The 19,069-nt window shown below is 30.0% G+C and overlaps 1 protein-coding gene and 1 long non-coding RNA gene across 4 annotated transcripts in view; one reads left to right on the plus strand and one right to left on the minus strand.

Annotated features, from left to right (window-relative positions):
- LOC124534858 (hemicentin-2-like) overlaps positions 1–19,069 on the minus strand; it is an 85,174-nt gene that overhangs the window by 29,506 nt on the left and 36,599 nt on the right. For all 3 annotated transcript variants that reach the window (XM_047110886.1, XM_047110885.1, XM_047110887.1), the window contains exon 3: positions 2,883–3,067. In XM_047110886.1, coding sequence (XP_046966842.1) covers positions 2,883–3,067 — 185 coding nt within the window. The remainder of the gene's footprint in view (positions 1–2,882; positions 3,068–19,069) is intronic.
- LOC124534860 overlaps positions 18,089–19,069 on the plus strand; it is a 34,717-nt gene continuing 33,736 nt past the window's right edge. The window contains exon 1 of the long non-coding RNA XR_006966766.1: positions 18,089–18,178. This is a non-coding gene — a long non-coding RNA (uncharacterized LOC124534860). The remainder of the gene's footprint in view (positions 18,179–19,069) is intronic.

The following is a 19,069-nucleotide window of genomic DNA, read 5'->3' on the forward strand; positions in this document are numbered from 1 at the left end:
GCCTGTAGTCGGAGGCATGCCTTCGACTGCGGCACACTATAAGTACGCTTCAAAAAGGAGGTTAGGGATTAGGAAAGTGATCTCAATAATATTGTGGATTCTCTTTTTTTCTCTTCTCTATCAATCGTTGTTTTTCGGGCTTTGTTCATTGGAGCACAATCATTTTATAAAACATCTTCCTTTGCTACGCCGATAATTAATAATTGTTGAATATCTACTATTTTTTAGTCCAAATACGGACCACGGAGATCACTCGCGTAGCATTTGTCCTTTCGAGCATTTGTTAGATATTGCGATACAATTACTCGATGTTCATGTATTGAATCACTTCTGCTTTTGTTGTGATTTATAGTTATAAATAATTTATATAATTTAAATAATTTAAGAATTGCATTTTTTTATTCTTCATAAACACAAATCTTAATAACTATTAAGTTAACGTCGCTTTTGATCATAAGTTTGTACCGAAGAACAGCAAGGAATATAACGGGTACGTTACATGTTGTATACAATAAAATTATTAACAAATATATGTACGAAAATCAATGATTTTTTATTATCTTTATAAACTTGTACTAAAAACATACGTTTTTTTTAATATAAAATTAAATTAAAGTAATTAATTGTAAAAACTGTGGCAAAAGCGAGCCATTAATTTAATGTTTTTAACAACAATATTACAGTGATATCTCTTAATATAAATTGAAAAAAATAATAAACATAGCATTGTAAATTTGTACGTTTACTTTTTCAAAAAAAAAAAATGAAAAAGTGAAGGCTTTGACCGATGGCTATTCGATTTAACACGTTTGCTTAACGGTTGGCGTGACGAATTCGTGTGGTAACACTATTTACACTCCGCTATGCTTTGACTTACAGATTCGAAATTTCGAATGTCAACGAACTGACATTTGGAATTGCATATCGCCTGATTTTTTAAAGGTCTTTTAACAATTTGTGACTTTAATTAAATCTTTTTTATATATATTATATTCTATAACATAGTTTGAAATTACGTTCGAATTTTGTAGTGTAAATGTCAAATTTATATATGATCTCTATGGTGAAATGGATTGCCATTTAAAAAAATATAAATAAAATATTTCAACGTATTTTATGAGAGATTTTATCAATAAATAAACTATACTGAAAGCGTCTGAGTTGAATTTACTCATCCAAATAATAAAGATTATGTTCTTAGCGCGTCTTTTATAAAATTCGAAGTACCGATGAAAAGAGCATTGAATTTTTAAATCGTACCTTAAACGAATAAATAATGAAGTGGAGATATTAAAGCATTCATAAAATATTTCGCAGGTCTAGATTATATTGGTATTTCTCTGGTAGGCATTAGGTTCAAGAATTAGTTAATTCAATATGCATTTTATTAGCAAATAAAGTTTATATTTAGATATTTATTTCGGTAAATTTTGCATTAAATTAAACTCTACTGTATGAGAACAAAATGTGATAAGTTTTACACAAATGCAAACAAAAATCATGTAGTTTGTAACTCTGTACCGGCTAGTCTTTACTTAATTCACGTAACATTGATTATTTATTACGTCACAAAGTAGTTTAGTAAATAACCCTATTTTGTATTTCAAACATTTTAATTAAAAATTTGTTCCACATATTTTTCTTTTGTTTAACTTGAATTTCATTGAGTGTGAAATATTAATCAAACAATTTATGTTTTAAAATTTTAATATTCACATATACCGACTATTATATATAGATCAAATATGTATATATATTTGCTTTCAAAACAGTACATTGTCGTTACGTTCATTTATATTTAAATACTAACTGTGCCCGCAACTTCATACGCGTAAAACATTTTTTTTAATTCAATAAAAAAAAGATTTTGTTGTAGCCTAAGTTACTCTTTATTACAACAGTCCCGTTCTGAAGAATAGCCAGAACAAACAAACGGACAACCAAAAATTGAAAAAAGATATATATTGGTGTATGCACCGTGTATATGTATATATACATATATGAAATAAGTAAAAAGCGGTTATTTCAATATTACGTACAGAAATTCCAATGTATATTTTATGTATAGAAGATTAATGTAATAGTATGAGCGGTATAATATATTATTTTTTCAGAAACAGCGACGTGTAAGCCGTAAAATAATGCTTATCGTTCAAGTGAAGTAGTTATAACTATAACAATGTCGCGATTTTAATTTTAGATTAAAAATAAATTATCCGCTATAAAACCGATATGTTTTACAAACTATTTCTGAAACAGCAGCTCATATTACTTCGTGGCGACGCTTATGTGTAGTACAAACGCCGAACAAGACGGCTGATTTTGTAACTATCTAACTAAATTATCTGTGATATATTAATTCACTCTTGTTAAAAGCTCATCTCTCTTATCTTGTATATTAAATTACTGAGCTTATAATCCTAATTGTATTTATATATAGAATGTTATCGTTCATAATTTAATTATTTATATTATTTTACATTGTATAATATTATTATTTAACTAGCTGTGCCCGCGACCTTGTACGCCTTACAAACGCCCTAAATATAACAAAAAAATATGATTATAGCCTAAGTTACTCCCTTTTATATCAGTTATCTGCCAGTGAAAGTCCCGTCAAAATCGTTCCAGTCGTTTTAGAGATTAGCCGGAACAAACAGACTGACAGACAGATCGACAAAAATTGTAAACAAATGTTATATTGGAATATGTATCGTGTATAAATTTACCAACCCGTAGATGACATATCCATTGAGTAAAAAGGGCAATTTTAATATTAAAAACAGACACTCCAATTTTATTATATGAATATAGATTTAGTAATTAACTTTAGTAAGTAAGTACCTATGATCAGAATAAATAAAGTATTTTATATGACTTACCGATCTATCTCCGAGATTTTTCACTCTGCAATGTAAGTATGCAGGCTGACCCACTGCTGCTGTATATTCGCGTTTGGTTGAATTGTCGAAGTGAGGCTGTACCATCGTGTCAGTGGCTGCGGTGCCGTTGTTCACCGCGAAGATCGCATCGGGATCTGTCGTATCACTCCCGCCTGCGGACAGGTCTGTCAACAATAATATAGATTTACATAACTGATGTTGTGGTGTCATCTATACACAATTCCTCATTCAAATCTTTTATCTATGAAATATCAATCTAAAGCGTAAAAGTGGCAAAAGTTGTGTTTATGAGAAAATGTGATACTCATAGCATTGGTACAAGGAACAAACACAAACTTGTTACTCCTGTTACTCGACTTCATAGAGTCAGTAACTCTTTTGTGGGGCAATGTATACGGTTTTACAACAGGATCCCAGAAAGCGTTCAAAATGCCTCTGTTGCCGAATTAAAAAAAAAATATTAAGGAACGTTTGTGTGCAAAAGGTTATTATACAATTAATAAGTTTATGATTGATAGCACACCTTGGGAATGAAACGATCGTCTCCTGGCCATTTCATTTCATTTAAATAGTTTATATAATACATGAGACAAAAAAAAAACCGCTGATTTTCTTTCGCCGGTTATTCTCAGGTCAGGGTATTTTCTTTTCGGTGGGACTGTTTCAATTGACTATCAATAAGAAAGTGTAATACTTCTATATTGAATAAAGCAATTTGAGTTTGAGTTTGAGTTGTCGAGCAATATTTTAGGCGACCTGCTTGAGCGAAACAGAAACATTAAACACCAAACTAAACCATGAGTATTTATTTCTTTGTATTTTATAATGTTTAAACTCACTAAGGAAGTTATTTTAGAAATTCTATCCGTGAGGTAGAATTACGATTACCCTTACCCTAAGGTAACTGTTCAAAGTTTGTATGTAAGTCTCTATGAAGTGAAAATATTTTTTTAGCTACTGATTAATAATGAGTAGTGTTATATCTTAACATTTTAAGTTAATCTCTAACTATTAAATTCAACTTCCACACGAGAAAAGACGTTAGTAAAAGCTAGTATTTAGTAAAATAATTCGCTTAGATGATAATGTGATATTGTTTTCAGTAGGTATTTTATTAGAACTTATAATTAAAATTTCCACCTACTTAGTGTATTCAACGGACAACATTTTATATTCAGGTTTTCACAAAACATTATTAATTACATCCAATGTAGGCTTAATCTTTTCATCTTAATTGAAGATTTCGTTTTAAATAAATTATTAAGTAAATGGATATAACCTTTTCTAAAAAGGTCGTTTCATGATACTGTTTCTGTCTCAAACTACTGCATCTCAAATTTATTCTATAATGAATTTATTCGAATTATTAATCTATTTTAGCTATTTTACAACATGGTATATTTAAAAGAAATAACTATTCGAAATTATTAGAGTTTATGTATGGGTACATATTTTTTGTAAAAACTCCTTAAAATAGACTTTGATTATGTCTGGTCTGGACTTTCGAGATTCTGATATTTTAATCCCATTCATCGTACTATATATAGGTTAGGGACTAAACAAAACAAATACTACCAGTAATTATATAAATAATAACTTCAACTCAAGAAAGTATTAGTTTGTTTTATATGGATTGCCATATTATATTCAATATCTACTAAAGATTAAATATTATAAGTATGGCAGATTATTCAGATGTGCTGATTAAATATTTATTAAATTAAACATTTTAAGCAAGGTAACCTTACACCTTAATTCGTTACTTTTCACAATTTTCAACAAAATAGGCACACATTATTATATTACCGATACAAATAGACCATTGCCATCGTCTCAATTAAGTAAGAATATACTATAGGGTGGTGTATAAAAAATATAATATTTTATGTCATTATAATGAGGCGTTGAAATACTACGCAAGATAGGTCAACAATAAGTTCAACCAAACTACAGTGTATTTATGAATGTATTTAAAATAACTACATAAATCGACAGAAATAGTCATGTATTCGAACAATCACCATAAAAACATAAATATACCAATTGCAATGGCAGTCGGACCAAAATTTTTGGCAACAGTAAAGTGTATGAAACGACAATGAAGATATCATGTCCAAATTTTCTTGATGATCCGTCAAACGGCGATGAAGTTTCTTGATCACAAAAATATACCAACGTGTATTATTACAAACACATTGTACTCCACCATGCTGCTCTAATGCAGTTTGGTGGATATACAAGTGGCTAAGTTACATTGAAATTAGATACATTTCTCACGAAGTTTTCCATTACTCTCTAGAACGAGATGAATTAATAAACATAAATTAAGCACAAGAAAATTCAGTGGTTTGGGCATGCACTCGTTCTAACCACTGTGCCATCTCTCTTGCCTTTAAACTGGTTCATTAATTCTTCAAACCGGCAGACACAATATTAAGTATTGCAATCCCTACCCATAGTTACATGAAGTAAACTCAAAGTAGTACCAAGAAATAAAATCTTATTATGAGTATTTATTTCAAATATAATATTATAGTATTTATTTTCGCTATAATACTTAATAAACAAAAAACTAAGAAAGTTTTTGCCTAGGTTTGACTTAATCAAAGTAATGGAACGATATATAAATATATTAATATTATCATACAGAAGATTGATCTATATGAAAATAATATTATGCGAGGGTTTGTTGTAGCAAAAAAAAAAAATCCGCAAACTCATTCATGTTGAAATATTTCACGCATGTTAGTCCTCCGGAGACCGTCAGGATACGCCAATGTTTATTTTTAATATATTTTAATTTAAATGCGATGCGAGCGATGATGTGTATAAATCATTACATTGAGCACAAGGCTTAGGGGAGATAAAATGACAAAATAAGATACATGACGAGTTGTTCTTTTTTCAAAAGCATAAGTTTGATGATAATCACTCGGTGGTAGGGCTTAATGCAAGCCAGTCTGGATAGGTACCACCCACTCATCAGTTATTCTACCGCCAAATAACAGTACTCAGTATTGTTGTGTTCCGGTTTGAAGGGTGAGTGAGCCAGTGTAACTACAGGCACAAGGGACATAACATCTTAGTTCCCAAGGTTGGTGGCACATTGACGATGTAAGAAATAGTTAATATTTCCTACAGCGTCATTGTCTATGGGTGATGGTGACCGCTTACCATCAGGTGGCCCATATGCTCGTCCGCCAACCAATAACATAAAAAAAAGATAAAGATATTCAAGCGTTCTTTATTTATTGCTTAACGTTATTTAAAACGAATAATGTGATATTGACACAATTTTTTCATCCTCTCGAAAAACACTATATTTAGCTACAAACGAAAATATAAGTACCGTTTAAAGATCCAAAGCGTAGAACACTTCGAATAGTGTCAACACGCTGCAAAAGAAATTTTAAATTGCATTTGTGAAAAATCGCAGCCTTCAGGAGTAGGCGACAACAATAGATTTTCATCCCATCTACAATATTTGCGACAGAGGAAACAAGCCTCTTTATACGGGCGTTCGTTTGTGGATGTAGAGATCCTCTTTGTTAAGAAATCAGGTTTATATCGTCAGCCTGGTTATTCGGTTTGCTAGAGCTTGCTAGTCTGCACTAGTGCTAGTGATCAAGTTCTATACTGACGAAGCAGTTTTCATTTTCTATTTTACGCTTGTGATTCGCAAATGCACTGAGTATGTAAAAGCAGTTTCAGTTTCAGTTGATTGTACATGGAGTATAAACTTCCAATAATGTTAAGTCTCATTCCGGTGCATTTTTAACTTTTTGCAAGCATAGATAGATAGATTACTTTAATGATTTTTGTCTGCGTGTTTATAGAAATTTCGTGAACAAAATATTAATTATAAATAATTAAAATTAAATTTAAAAACAAAACCCGACAAAAACAAGACAAATTCAATGTGCCCAAACTCGATGGATTTACTAAAATGTAGAGCAGAGTTACGTCTCCTATCTTCGAGCCCTTTCATCAGACCAGCTCAGAGGTTCCAGATTTCTAGCATCAGGTCCTCGTCAATAAGAAATATAAAGAGAACTAGTTAAGACAAATCCAACGAGCCCCATCTGAACGACACGACACAAAAATACAGATTCATTTTAAAATATTTAATATGACTTCGTTTTATAAAATACAAACCATTGTTCTATGAATAGCAAAATGTATTGTTATACATTTTTTTTAAATATAATGCTTACTAACTACATTATTAAATTTTTAGCCTTGTTCTTCATCATTTTCTTTTCATTCATAGTTAGGTACTGTTGTAAAATTTAGTTTATAACCAAATATCGCAGAGCTTTGCTGTCGTGAAGCTAAGGGAATAAAATAAGCGCTGCTAGGAAGTGCATTGCCCGATTTTTATGTTCAATACGTCAAAGGATAAAGTAAGCTTATTTTCTTATTTGTAAAGTTATAGTTTCTTTAACATATTTATATATAGTATTTTATATATATTGAATATAAAATGAGTACGAAGTGTAGTTATAAAAGAAATATGCATTTTTAAAATTAAAATTATATTTTATTACAGCGGCAAAACACAATTTAATTAAAGAATATAATATTCAGCAATAACTAACATTTATAGTATTAAGTGCTGGCACAACTTCGTACTTATCTAAAATAGTAAAAAAAAAACAAGTAAGAAATCTCTTTTTTTTCATAATTTCTTTCTATCTTTGTATTCATCATCACCATTATCATCATTTTTATATTACAAAGAGTTGGATAATGTTCATGTTAAAGAAACATAATAAATCCACAAAGATCAATTTAATATACTGTTAGTGCGTGCAAAACTTTAATTCGGATCCTACAGGAACTGAAATATTTACATACCTATTATAACTTTTAAAATGAAAGAGATGATGCTAGAATGCTAAAAGATATTTCACTCTTAATAGAATGATAAATTTCAATTTGCATTTGCTATATAGAAACGTGGCAACCGGTTTTCTGAAAAACCTACTTATTAACACTTTGGCAGCGGCATTCATGTGGTCCGGGGCGTTTATGAAAATTATTATAATACCAGAAAGGGCTTATTAGACCGCGTAAAGCTTAAGAAACTAAAACTAAGAGTGATGTGAGGATGTGATGTGATCGAATTTTATTTCTTTAGTGCGGTACGTGGTCAATGAGACCCCACATTAAGGTTGAGACCACACACCAAGGCATTCTCTTTTCAAAAAACATCATATAAATATATTTATCAGTTTCCTATAATAAATCGAATAGATGTTTCGGCTTCAGCACACACACAGACAGAGAAATTTATATTTTTTAGGAGACACGTATGCGTCATTTCGACCTCGTTTCGCATTTAACGTGTTAAACATAAAAAAAATCATGGTATACCATCAAGACGTTTTCAAGTAGTTTAATCAATTAATAAATACGAACAAACAAATTAAACACGGAAGCAATTAGCAACTGTTAAATAAAGCTGTTGTTTATTTTATTTGTAAGCGTTAGTCATTGGTAACTTTTTTGACAAGTACCCAATTTATGTATATATTTTGTTTATGTAATTTTATCATAATTTTTTGCTATTCTGTATTAAAAGTGAATAAGATAAATTTATACTCTACTAATATTATAAACGCGAAAGTGCTGTCTATTACTCTGTCACAGCCAAACCACGTTGCCTAATTCCATGAAATTTTATAGAAAGCAAGTTTAAGCTTTCATCATCATTCTCATAGGATACTTTTTGCCCCTAAAAACTAACGACCAATCTTTAAAACGTGAACGAAGCTGCGAGCGAAAATTAGTATATGACATGTGTTTTAATTACGGGATTTAACTGTCAATTAGAAAGTGTACTCAATTCAAATACCAAGATTATAAGTGAGACGTAAATAAATTGAAATTGGTTGTATCTTATTCGGAGAAGGCGGCATATAATCCGAGGTATTATGAAATTCCGCGGTACGAGATACCATTGAAATATTCTTATTTATTAAATGGATCTTTAAGAATGTCTTGCGTATAATTGAAATTCATTTTTATATTGTTTGAATTCATTGCAAGCGGAAATAAAAAAAATAGACTTATAATGAAACATTCCTTTTATGAATATTATGCAACGGCGTTTGATCATACATCAATTATTCTGACTTTGCGCGAGTTGACAAAAGGTTATACACCGCTTGTTTATATTAAACAACAACCTGTAAATTTGCTACTGCTGAGCTAAAGGCCTCCTCTCCGTTTGAGAAGAAGGTTTGGAACATGTTCCATCACACTGTTCCAATGCGGGTTGGTGGAAATTAAATTTATTCGTTTTCGTTTTTGTATTAGCATATATTCAGGGGTCGAGCAAAAGATTAATTTTGGTTAGATTTTGTTTTGTATTTGTAAACAGTTTTATGTAAGAAAAATATAAAAATGGATCGAAGCATTATTACATATTTATCATATATGTGAATTTGTCGTGTTCAAATTCGATCACGGAGGATAATCTCAAGGGAGACCAACAGATACTATACTGGACAAATATGAATGCAAGCATTGATGCACTCTCTATTCTGTTACACTAATAATATGATGAGAGAGCATATGAACATATGCGGAAAGAGTTCAGAGCGTGGTTTCCCAGGTGGACTTCCAAATTCCAGACGTCGTACTAGACTGAGAACTTTTTAGTAGTCCAACAACCCAAAAATCTCGTAATTTGTAGACGTAATCAGTCCACTTAACAAACGAGGCAATTAGAATTAAATAAAAAAATATAACATATACTATAATAAAAAAACAATTCTAACACAGCAATCCTCCTTTCACAGAATTACAAATAATCCTTTTTTTATAAATGTGGACATTTTATTTATTTTTTTATAAAACACCATCAGCATTAATTGCAATCACTTTATAAAAAGATTATAATCACTTATACTAAAACAGATCAATTTATCACACTAGCGATCAGATTATTTTAGATATTATCAGCACCAATAGTGTGGAATAGTTCAGTTGAGTTAGTTCAGATCGAAAAATTCATTAAACCTTAAATGGCTCGGCCTCGACATTTATTATATGCGCTTAATAATAAATCCCGCTGGTTATTACATATAATATACCTATATATTATTCAATTTATACGCAAGTTAATTACTTATTCATCTCTATAAAAGCAATCCTTTTAATTTTCGTAAAGCAATTTGCCGTATGAAAAGCCTTTTATAAGTTCCTGACATTGACCGTTCAAATAAGTTTTCGATCGGTCCAAGGGTGGGTTCGCCAATCCGGGCTCGAGGGTATGTCATTCATTATCTATACGTCTGTCAATAACACTAACTTTTTTAGATATAAATTACGAAACGATGACGCGAATTTAATTTATTTTATATTAAAGGACCTTTGATGTATTCGTGAGAGCAAAAGATAATTTTGAAATAACTGCCTTAAAATGCGAATCAAATGGACGGCGTGGATTAGGAAAGATATTTTTATTTCATTTTTTTTTCTCTAAATATCTGTTGATTTTAATGTTAGCCTATTTTTCATATATGTGTAAATTGATTTGATTAAAAAATGTGGATTTTTCGAATATTGCTATTAAATACTTAAACACATCCAAGTTTACATGTGTTCAATTTTTGTTAAGAATTCATATTCTCCTCGAAATTACTTTATATTTTCATCTGATGCAGATAAAATTTTGAAATATGAGTTTCAACCATGGAGCAACGTGATTAAATGAGCCCCAACTTTCATTATCTTTAAGAAGATAGGAGGTTTTAAGGTAGCCCTTGATATTTATTTTGGTTATACCTAATATACAACGTCATGGATACCTAATATACAACACATTACTTGACATAATAACTTGTTTACAAGGTTTTATGTATTTTATACCAGTGTAGTTTGTTTGATTTAATATGAGAATGATTTTTTTTTTATTTTTGTTTCATATTATAATTAATAATACAAAAACTTAGTTCTTTTACAATTTCATTAAAACTGAGATCAAAAATTTTCTATTAATTTCCGAATACAATGAAGGTGTTTCGTATGCGTTAAGATAACGACTTTACGATTGAATTGAGAGATTAATGTAGCTCTTATACTGATGAGGAATTGTGTTATTCATAATATTATGTATAAATTATGACTGACATAACATGTCTATACCAATCAGTATTACCTTGGCTTATTATTATTAGATCAACGCTTAATCTAATTGTGGTTTAGTAATGAATTGCAATATATTGCAATTAGTAACATAACTAGAAATGGTCTTTATTATGATAAATAATTTAAAGTTTTAAAATTATTAATACACTCTTAATCGTTGATTCATTTGTTTTACCTTTTTTTCTGTATCTTTCTTTATTTCTGTCTGTGGTGTACAATAATTTTTATATACATTTCATTTAAATTGTATGTCGAAGATTTAATACACATGACGTGTATTCTTTATCATGATAATTATTTAAGGAAGTTGTATATTACATTATGTAATATTTTAAGCAATTAGGTCCCTACACCCTCGAGTTAGTATGCGGTCGGTTTAACCGTGAAATTTCTCTCAAAATAGGTCCCTTCAAAAGCATCTAATTTACACATTAAAATATCTTATACATATTTTTCTTAATTTTTTGTATGTATATTACTAACATATACAAAGTGAACAGTTGAGTAAATTGTTATAAGATTCTGTTATAAAATTGTGTAAATGTAGAATTGTTGTATTCATTTGTTAGTTTAGTATTAATTTAAAAAGATTTACTAATGTAGGTGCACCATGCACAACTTAAGGTATAAAATACAACTTATTGATATTAAATTTCATCATTAAGTTAAGAAATCTTGTGTTTATTTGTTTATTTTAAAGAAAAAGTATAAACACATGATTAAAACATATAAAGTATATAAAGAAGATTTAAGTATAAAAAAATTATATTAATCTCTTATATTACTCGTTATAAAAAAAAAAAACACGGAATCAGATTTGAGCATGACAAATAAGAAAAGAGTATCAAAATGAAGGGTAATCCAACATTTCAACCTTTATTAGGGTTGTCATGTACTTTGCAAATTAAGAAACCAACTAAAAGATATAACGAGGTTCACTGCCTTTGTTGTGACATCTTTATCAAGAATGTTTCTTGGTTCAGTGATTCCGTATTAGTTCGTGACTGGGTCGATTTCATACATCACAATTAATTCGCAATAAATAGAGAAAAAAATAACAGTACAATAATGTCCTTCATTCAGTCTTCACATCATTATTCCTTCCTCCAGTTGCGCAAAAGGATTCAGTTCTATTTTCATCAAACAGCGTTTAGGCTATACGTATATACTGTGTCGAACTTGAGCTACGTTTCCGAATTTCTCCTAGTACTTGCAGGTTTCTATTTAAATGGTAGAAATTAAAGAAGAAGACATTAAGACGCCTTGAGATTAAGTCAGTGAGATGTAAATGAGAATGAGGATAAAAAATGGGTGAACAAAAGACATTTTTATTAGTAGCTATTTCTGAGTTACTACGCAAGATAAGTCTAGACTTCTTAGTATCTTTACCGACTTAAAAAACCGCTGAATAATTATGGATTTATAAGCAGATATGAGTAATTGTAGTATATTCACTAGAGGCTAAAATACAAATGAAAAGATAATTAAAATATCTATAACACAGAAAATAAATATGATAGTGTAGAATGATTAGTATAGTACATAATAACCAACATTGGAATAAAAATGAAAAATCTTATATTTAAAAACTTACTTATTTATATTAATTATAAGAATCAAAATCTATCACCAATGATTTCATTCCCTTAGCTTAAACAATTTATTAAAAACAAGGTTATCTATGAAACTGATCATTCTCCATTTATTGGACCATTAGGGAAAGGAATCAGAGAAATCATAATAATTATGTGCTTGCAAACGCAAAGATGCAATACTTTCCCTTACTTTCACCTAAAATGTCTAACTCATGGTTACTGGACTATGTTTGTGGACCGGTCACCGTGGCTGAAATTCGATCAAAAAATCACTGTTCATCACTTTTGCTTTGCTATTGAATTGGATTTACTTTCACTTTGCTTTTAAGATTTTTAATAATATAAATAACGTGTGAAAAATTACTCCCAGGGTCCAAACCCTGGGAAATAAATTACGGTAGCGAGGATGGATTAGAAGTTAATAGTCTTGGTAGATTGTTTACCTACTGTGGGAAGTATGAATTACTTCTTGCAACGTTGATGCGTAGGTACAGGATGTTATGTCCATTTTTCCTGTAACTTCCCTGAACCTACCTTCTCATACTAAAAGAACATAGCTATAAATAATACAGCTTTATTGATAGCTTTAGATTAATTGGGTAGAATAAAAATAATTTATCATTATAATAATTTTCGGCAGGTCAGCGTTCTAGGTACGCTACGTCGTGTTGTGTAGCGCCGAGGAAGTATGTGCTTGTTAATTTTCAATGATAATCCTTCAGTAATAAGACATCAAAGTGTAGCAATCATAATCATTTTATTGGATACTGAGTGTGAGTGTTCGTCCGTACACGATATATAAGAACACTCATTTAGATAAAATTTGAACATCATCAGCTCAAACTTTAGTTTTATCATTTTATTATCCGTTTTCATGGATATTGACGATGTAATAAAACGGCCGTAATGTATTTTTTGTGTACAAAATTAAATCAGTCGTAAAAGTTTTATCGATTGACATAAATAATGAGGTCGTAGACTTTTCGTGTCTTTTCTTTTACTCTATCTCTGGGTATTATGAAATTGCTTCGGAATGTTTCTGTGCATTCAATAAATGGTTCCATGATTGTTGACAATATGATTATGACAGCACTTTGATTAGACGGTAAAAAAAATCTTTGATTGACTTACATTTATATCGTTTAATGATTTGTTAAAGATGAGAAAAAAGTGTCTATAAAATACATGGTAATAATAGAAAATTGTAACAAAATAACTACACTTTTTCTTTAAAAATCGATGCAAATAACTAAACTATACATACAAGAAATTAATTTTCCAAATTGGTTCAGAAATAATAGAGTTCTACAGTAATAAACATTTCAGAAATATAACTGAGTTGACAGAATATTTTATTCATTATATTTGTGACACAAATTGTTATTGCTTTTTAAATTTGATGTAACTAGACCATGCAGAAACTGCTATACAAATACCTATCTGTATTTTCAACTACCTCATTATTCTAATGTCTCGCCTGGCTAAGGCTGCAAATTCCACTTCCTGGGTTACATGCTCAGATTTAACAAAGATTTATTTGGTTTTTCTGACAAGCGATGCTTAGGAGCTGCATGGAATTTGGAAGTCGATAGTGTTAAATCCTTCTCTCGTAACCCATTATGGTCGAAGGATCCAATGCCTCAATTGAAATAGATTACGCCCTAAAATAGTCTTCAAAATTAATCAGAAGATTATTAACATAATCACTATTTATTGAAAAGAAATTAACGACATTGAATCGAAATTTAAGTGATTTTTTATCTCGTAAATTGAGGTTTCCTAGGATTTCCCTACTAAATATTCATCGTCCACAGAACAAAGTATTGGTAATAGGTCATTGAAAAAGATTTTACTATGATATGCAAATAGGTCTTAATCGATAATTCTGCTTCAAAAGGCAAAGTAAATCGTCGGAGCGGTAGTTGGGCTATTGAGAAACTTCAAGGTAAGGCGGTCCGCGTCGTTAGGCTCAGTTTTGGGTATTGAAGATGATACATACATATTACATGAAATGATGAAATAGTTCACGTAACTTTCTCTCTGAACGAGAAACTGTCGAAGTTGCGTTATAACTTGTAACTAAAATAATTAAGTCCTGTCTAAAATATGACTATTAAATTTGTATAATCAAAATAGTTTTCAAAAGTTTGAAATAAAATAAAAATGACTAAATACTTTTTTAAAACCATTTATGTGATTAAAACTCCACTAACAAGAAAAGTTACATAATATGATCAATGTAGGTATACATAAATATTGTATCAGTAATGGTCAAAGTGTGACGTACATTTACCAGTTTCAACAGTTCACATCTGATAAATTTACATATATTCAGAAATAGATAATATCATAAAAATACCATATTATCATTAGAGTATAGTGACCAATTTCTAAACAATATGCGGTTAGTTAGTTTGGCATTTGTTATTTTTTTAATGGATGTATAAAAAACTCCCTAATAATGACACATACAATGATAGTTTTAACACCTGGAACCAAATTGCGTTAAACGCTGTTCTATGTATATACTAGACCAATTAGGTGTCATCACATATATAAAAGACGATCTTCGTCATGAACAAAAGCAATGGGGTACCACAGATAGTGGTACCAACTTATACGATGACCAGTCGAAAAAAGTTGATTTCTTTTAATCTCAAGCAATATAGAATCCATTTGTAGTAATAACGATTAAAGATACTTATGTGTAATAACAGTACAAGTAAAGACGAATTCGTGTAATATTTATTTGTAAGCGCGATCTAACATGTGACAGGTGCAATATCTTTATTACAGCATCTGCCATGTCAGCTTTGATAAACCTAATCCTTACAAGGGATATTAGCAGCGCTTATTTACTTACTTTGCTCGATCGGAGATACTTTTCCTTATTAATCTCATTCCATGATTCATATATTCTTGCGGCTAACTTTCGGTCTATTGTTTTCGCAAGTCTATCCAATTTATAGTCGTAATGTAAGTTATCTTAGAGTTATCTGGAAGAAATGGCTATTTAGCGATAAGGCGCTTTATTATGTATCCTAAATAGTCGGATGTTATTTATATGTTTGCGCTGTGCAGTAAATAACATTGTATTTATAAATTAAATGAAATATACCAGACCAAGTTCGGCACTAAAATTATTTTTTTATTTTATGAGACAATTCGAACCTAAAGTATAAAACGGTACCTTAGTGAATTTAGAAATTGCGATAGTTATAACATTAGTGTATATATTGTGTTTTCAAATAAATATTTCGATATATTTTCCTGTTTATTTTATAATTTTTAGGAATAATATTGTGTCAATATAGGATGTATCAAAAGTTCTACGAATTATATTAGTGATGTTTACATGAAACAAACAAGTTTTGTTCTAAAAAAAACAAGTGAAGGTTCTACTTCAACACTTTTAATTATTAATAATGATTAATATATATGTGATAAACAAAGGATATATAATATAAAGCTGAAGTGGAAAGTGACACTGACATTCTAAGCCTATATTTTCACTAGTTGGCACAGTTTGTTACTTTTTTCACGTTTCATAAAGACAGGAATACTCGACCTAAAAACAAAAACGAGTAACAATGGTAAGTAGTTTTTGTTTTGTGTCTCCGTGTTCATATTATGCAGTTGTTACTTGATGACGTTTATTTCAGTCGTCATGAAAAATGCGAACGTTTTAATGTGTTTTTAATTGCAATACCTTTGGTGTGCTTGCTCTTTTAACTTTCTCTCGTTTTTATGCTCACTAGTTTGGTGATTTTTTTTCATCGAGTTTAAATTGCCTTTTTACAGTATGTATTGCCGTACTTTATGCATTTAGACATTTCAATTGCAAATATATTTCGTATGAGAAAATCGACAAGAAACTAAAGAAGTAGTAGAAGTACGGTTTCATTAATGTATAAGCATATATAGAAATAATATAAACCTATTGATACAAATATGTTCTGTCGTTTTATTAATTTCTGTCAAAGCATTTGATGATATTGTTTATAAAATACACGAATGTACGCTTGAATGTTATTGAAGTAAAAGGAAATTATAATTGGCTTGATCTTTCGGATTTCGAATTACTCGAATATTAAGAAATCAAAAATTTACGATTATACTAGGATTATGAAGTTATTTGATGTATTAAAAATGAGTGCGTTCCAAATAAATTTTAAGTTCTTTTCAATTTTCGATATTTAATTTTTAAAGAAAACATGTATTGTTTGTTCATTATATATGTATTGTATGCCTATGTATTATTTTAATGTATAATCTATATTACTGTAGAATGTAATCCAAAACCGTTCAGTACTTTTTTCATGAAAGAATAACAAACATACATACATCCATCCATCCCCACAAACTTTCGCATTTATGATATTACTAGGGTATCTACACATAACTAAAAGAACTAATATAATCTGACACTATAGGTTATTTTAGTGTTGTGTTAGTAGTTACGTGAGTGGCTGAATCAAAGTTTATTGGAAACGACGTAAACCCAAGACATATTTTGTCGAAGAAAATCAATATTCTATATATGAACTAAGCTAAAACTTAATACGTTTCGTCTTATATAACCTAACCTTGGAAAATGTTTCGATAATAATTATGTAGATTAAATATTTTGAGATAAGTACGAAGCATACTCACAAGTGTTATTAATTAACACTGCGGATAAAATAATTATCGGGAACATAATAAATTAAAGTACTGGATATTACATTAAAAATATACTTCATTTATCTTTAAATTTCTCGATTCAACCTATACTTGATTTCGTAATACTATTACTTACGCAAATATTAATTGTTTAAAATATAAGTTTGGGAAGTAAGTAATAAGATATTAAGCCGTTTCTTCTCGCTGTATGTCTTCCGAAATGGTAGACAGAATTGCTATATATAAGTACCATTAGGCCATATTTAAGTAAGATATAATGCAGTTCGATGGGGTAGTTTATCAAACAGCCTTTCATTTTTACATTCAACCTTTGAGAAATCCTAATTTTTTTCTATCAGTCTAGTTATCAATGACATATTCGTACGTCGATATATAATTGTATAAAATACGAACTGTGGTTGTAAAGTTGTGCTGATGTTTGATCGATTTCCAATCACTACAAACATTATACGGGCTGGGTTGTTGTGCATGTATTAGTTATTATAATATAACCCTTTCTGTACACTATACAACCTGTCAGCATATTTTCATGATGATCGGTTGACAGCTAAGACGTGAAAGTGTTACAAATCAAACAAATAAACTAATTATTTTTTTAATAAAATTTGTTAGACAGACATAACAGCAACTAATGTATTATACTAAAGTATATTAATTAATTAAAATTGTTATTAAAACACAATTGTTATCTGTAATGATAATTCAAACAGTATCAACTGTATTTATATCATTCAAAAAGTTTGCGGCTTGTGGGGAGCCGTGTGTAAATGTGCGGCCATCAATTTAGGACTAGAATGGAAAGCTCTGAGTGCGTTGGTGTTTCCATCAAATTCAATTTTGGTTAGTTGCAAGTACTGGATCAATAGAATGGTTTTGGGAGGATCATACATACTACAACATATTAGGACATTATTTATAAGATACACATGAAGATATTTTTTCAAGTTGAAGTTGTTGATACGGTTGTGACATGTTGAATTGTAATAATTTTGAGAGTTGGCCTTACCTGAATTCATGGTTAGAACGCATGCATTCAACCATCAGCTAAGGCTGATGATTGCATTTTGAATCTTGGGTAAGAACCATGCATGAACCATTGCATGTGCTTCAAAACATTCGTGTGTATAATTTGTGACTACATTTTGAAAAAACCTGGAATGTCTTATTTCAATGAAATCTGCCACATTTTTACAATCTTGTAGAAAATTTTCCAGGCTGACATCTTTCTTAATTATTTAAATGTTTGTAATTTTTGGAATTTTGGTTAAATGTACCTATTCTTAATTTTTTCAAAAGTTCATTACTGTTTATATAACGTATGATGTTGTGATAAAAAGGGCTTCGTGCAAGTCCGTCTGTACCTATACTACCCCCCATCAGATATTCTCTCGACAAACAGCAGTACCATTGTGTTCCGGTTTGAAGGGCCTATGTAACTACAGGCGCACGGGACTTCTTCATTCTTCAACTTTAAGATGAGCTTTCAAGGTTCTTGACCCATTACCGATGTAGGGAATTGTTAATATTTCTTACAGCGCTATTTACTATGGGCGGTGGTTACCACATACCAACAATAATATTTACGATCAATAATCAAAAAAGATATTTGAAAATTACATGCAATAGTTGCTTTTCCTTGCCAATATAAATTACAATCGAGTTTTCAAACTAAAACAATTAAAACAAATAAATACATTTATTCGAGATATTTACGCTATTTGATAATTATAA

This window comes from Vanessa cardui, chromosome 13 (genome assembly GCF_905220365.1).
Source record: "Vanessa cardui chromosome 13, ilVanCard2.1, whole genome shotgun sequence".
NCBI classification, from domain to species: Eukaryota; Metazoa; Arthropoda; class Insecta; order Lepidoptera; family Nymphalidae; genus Vanessa; species Vanessa cardui.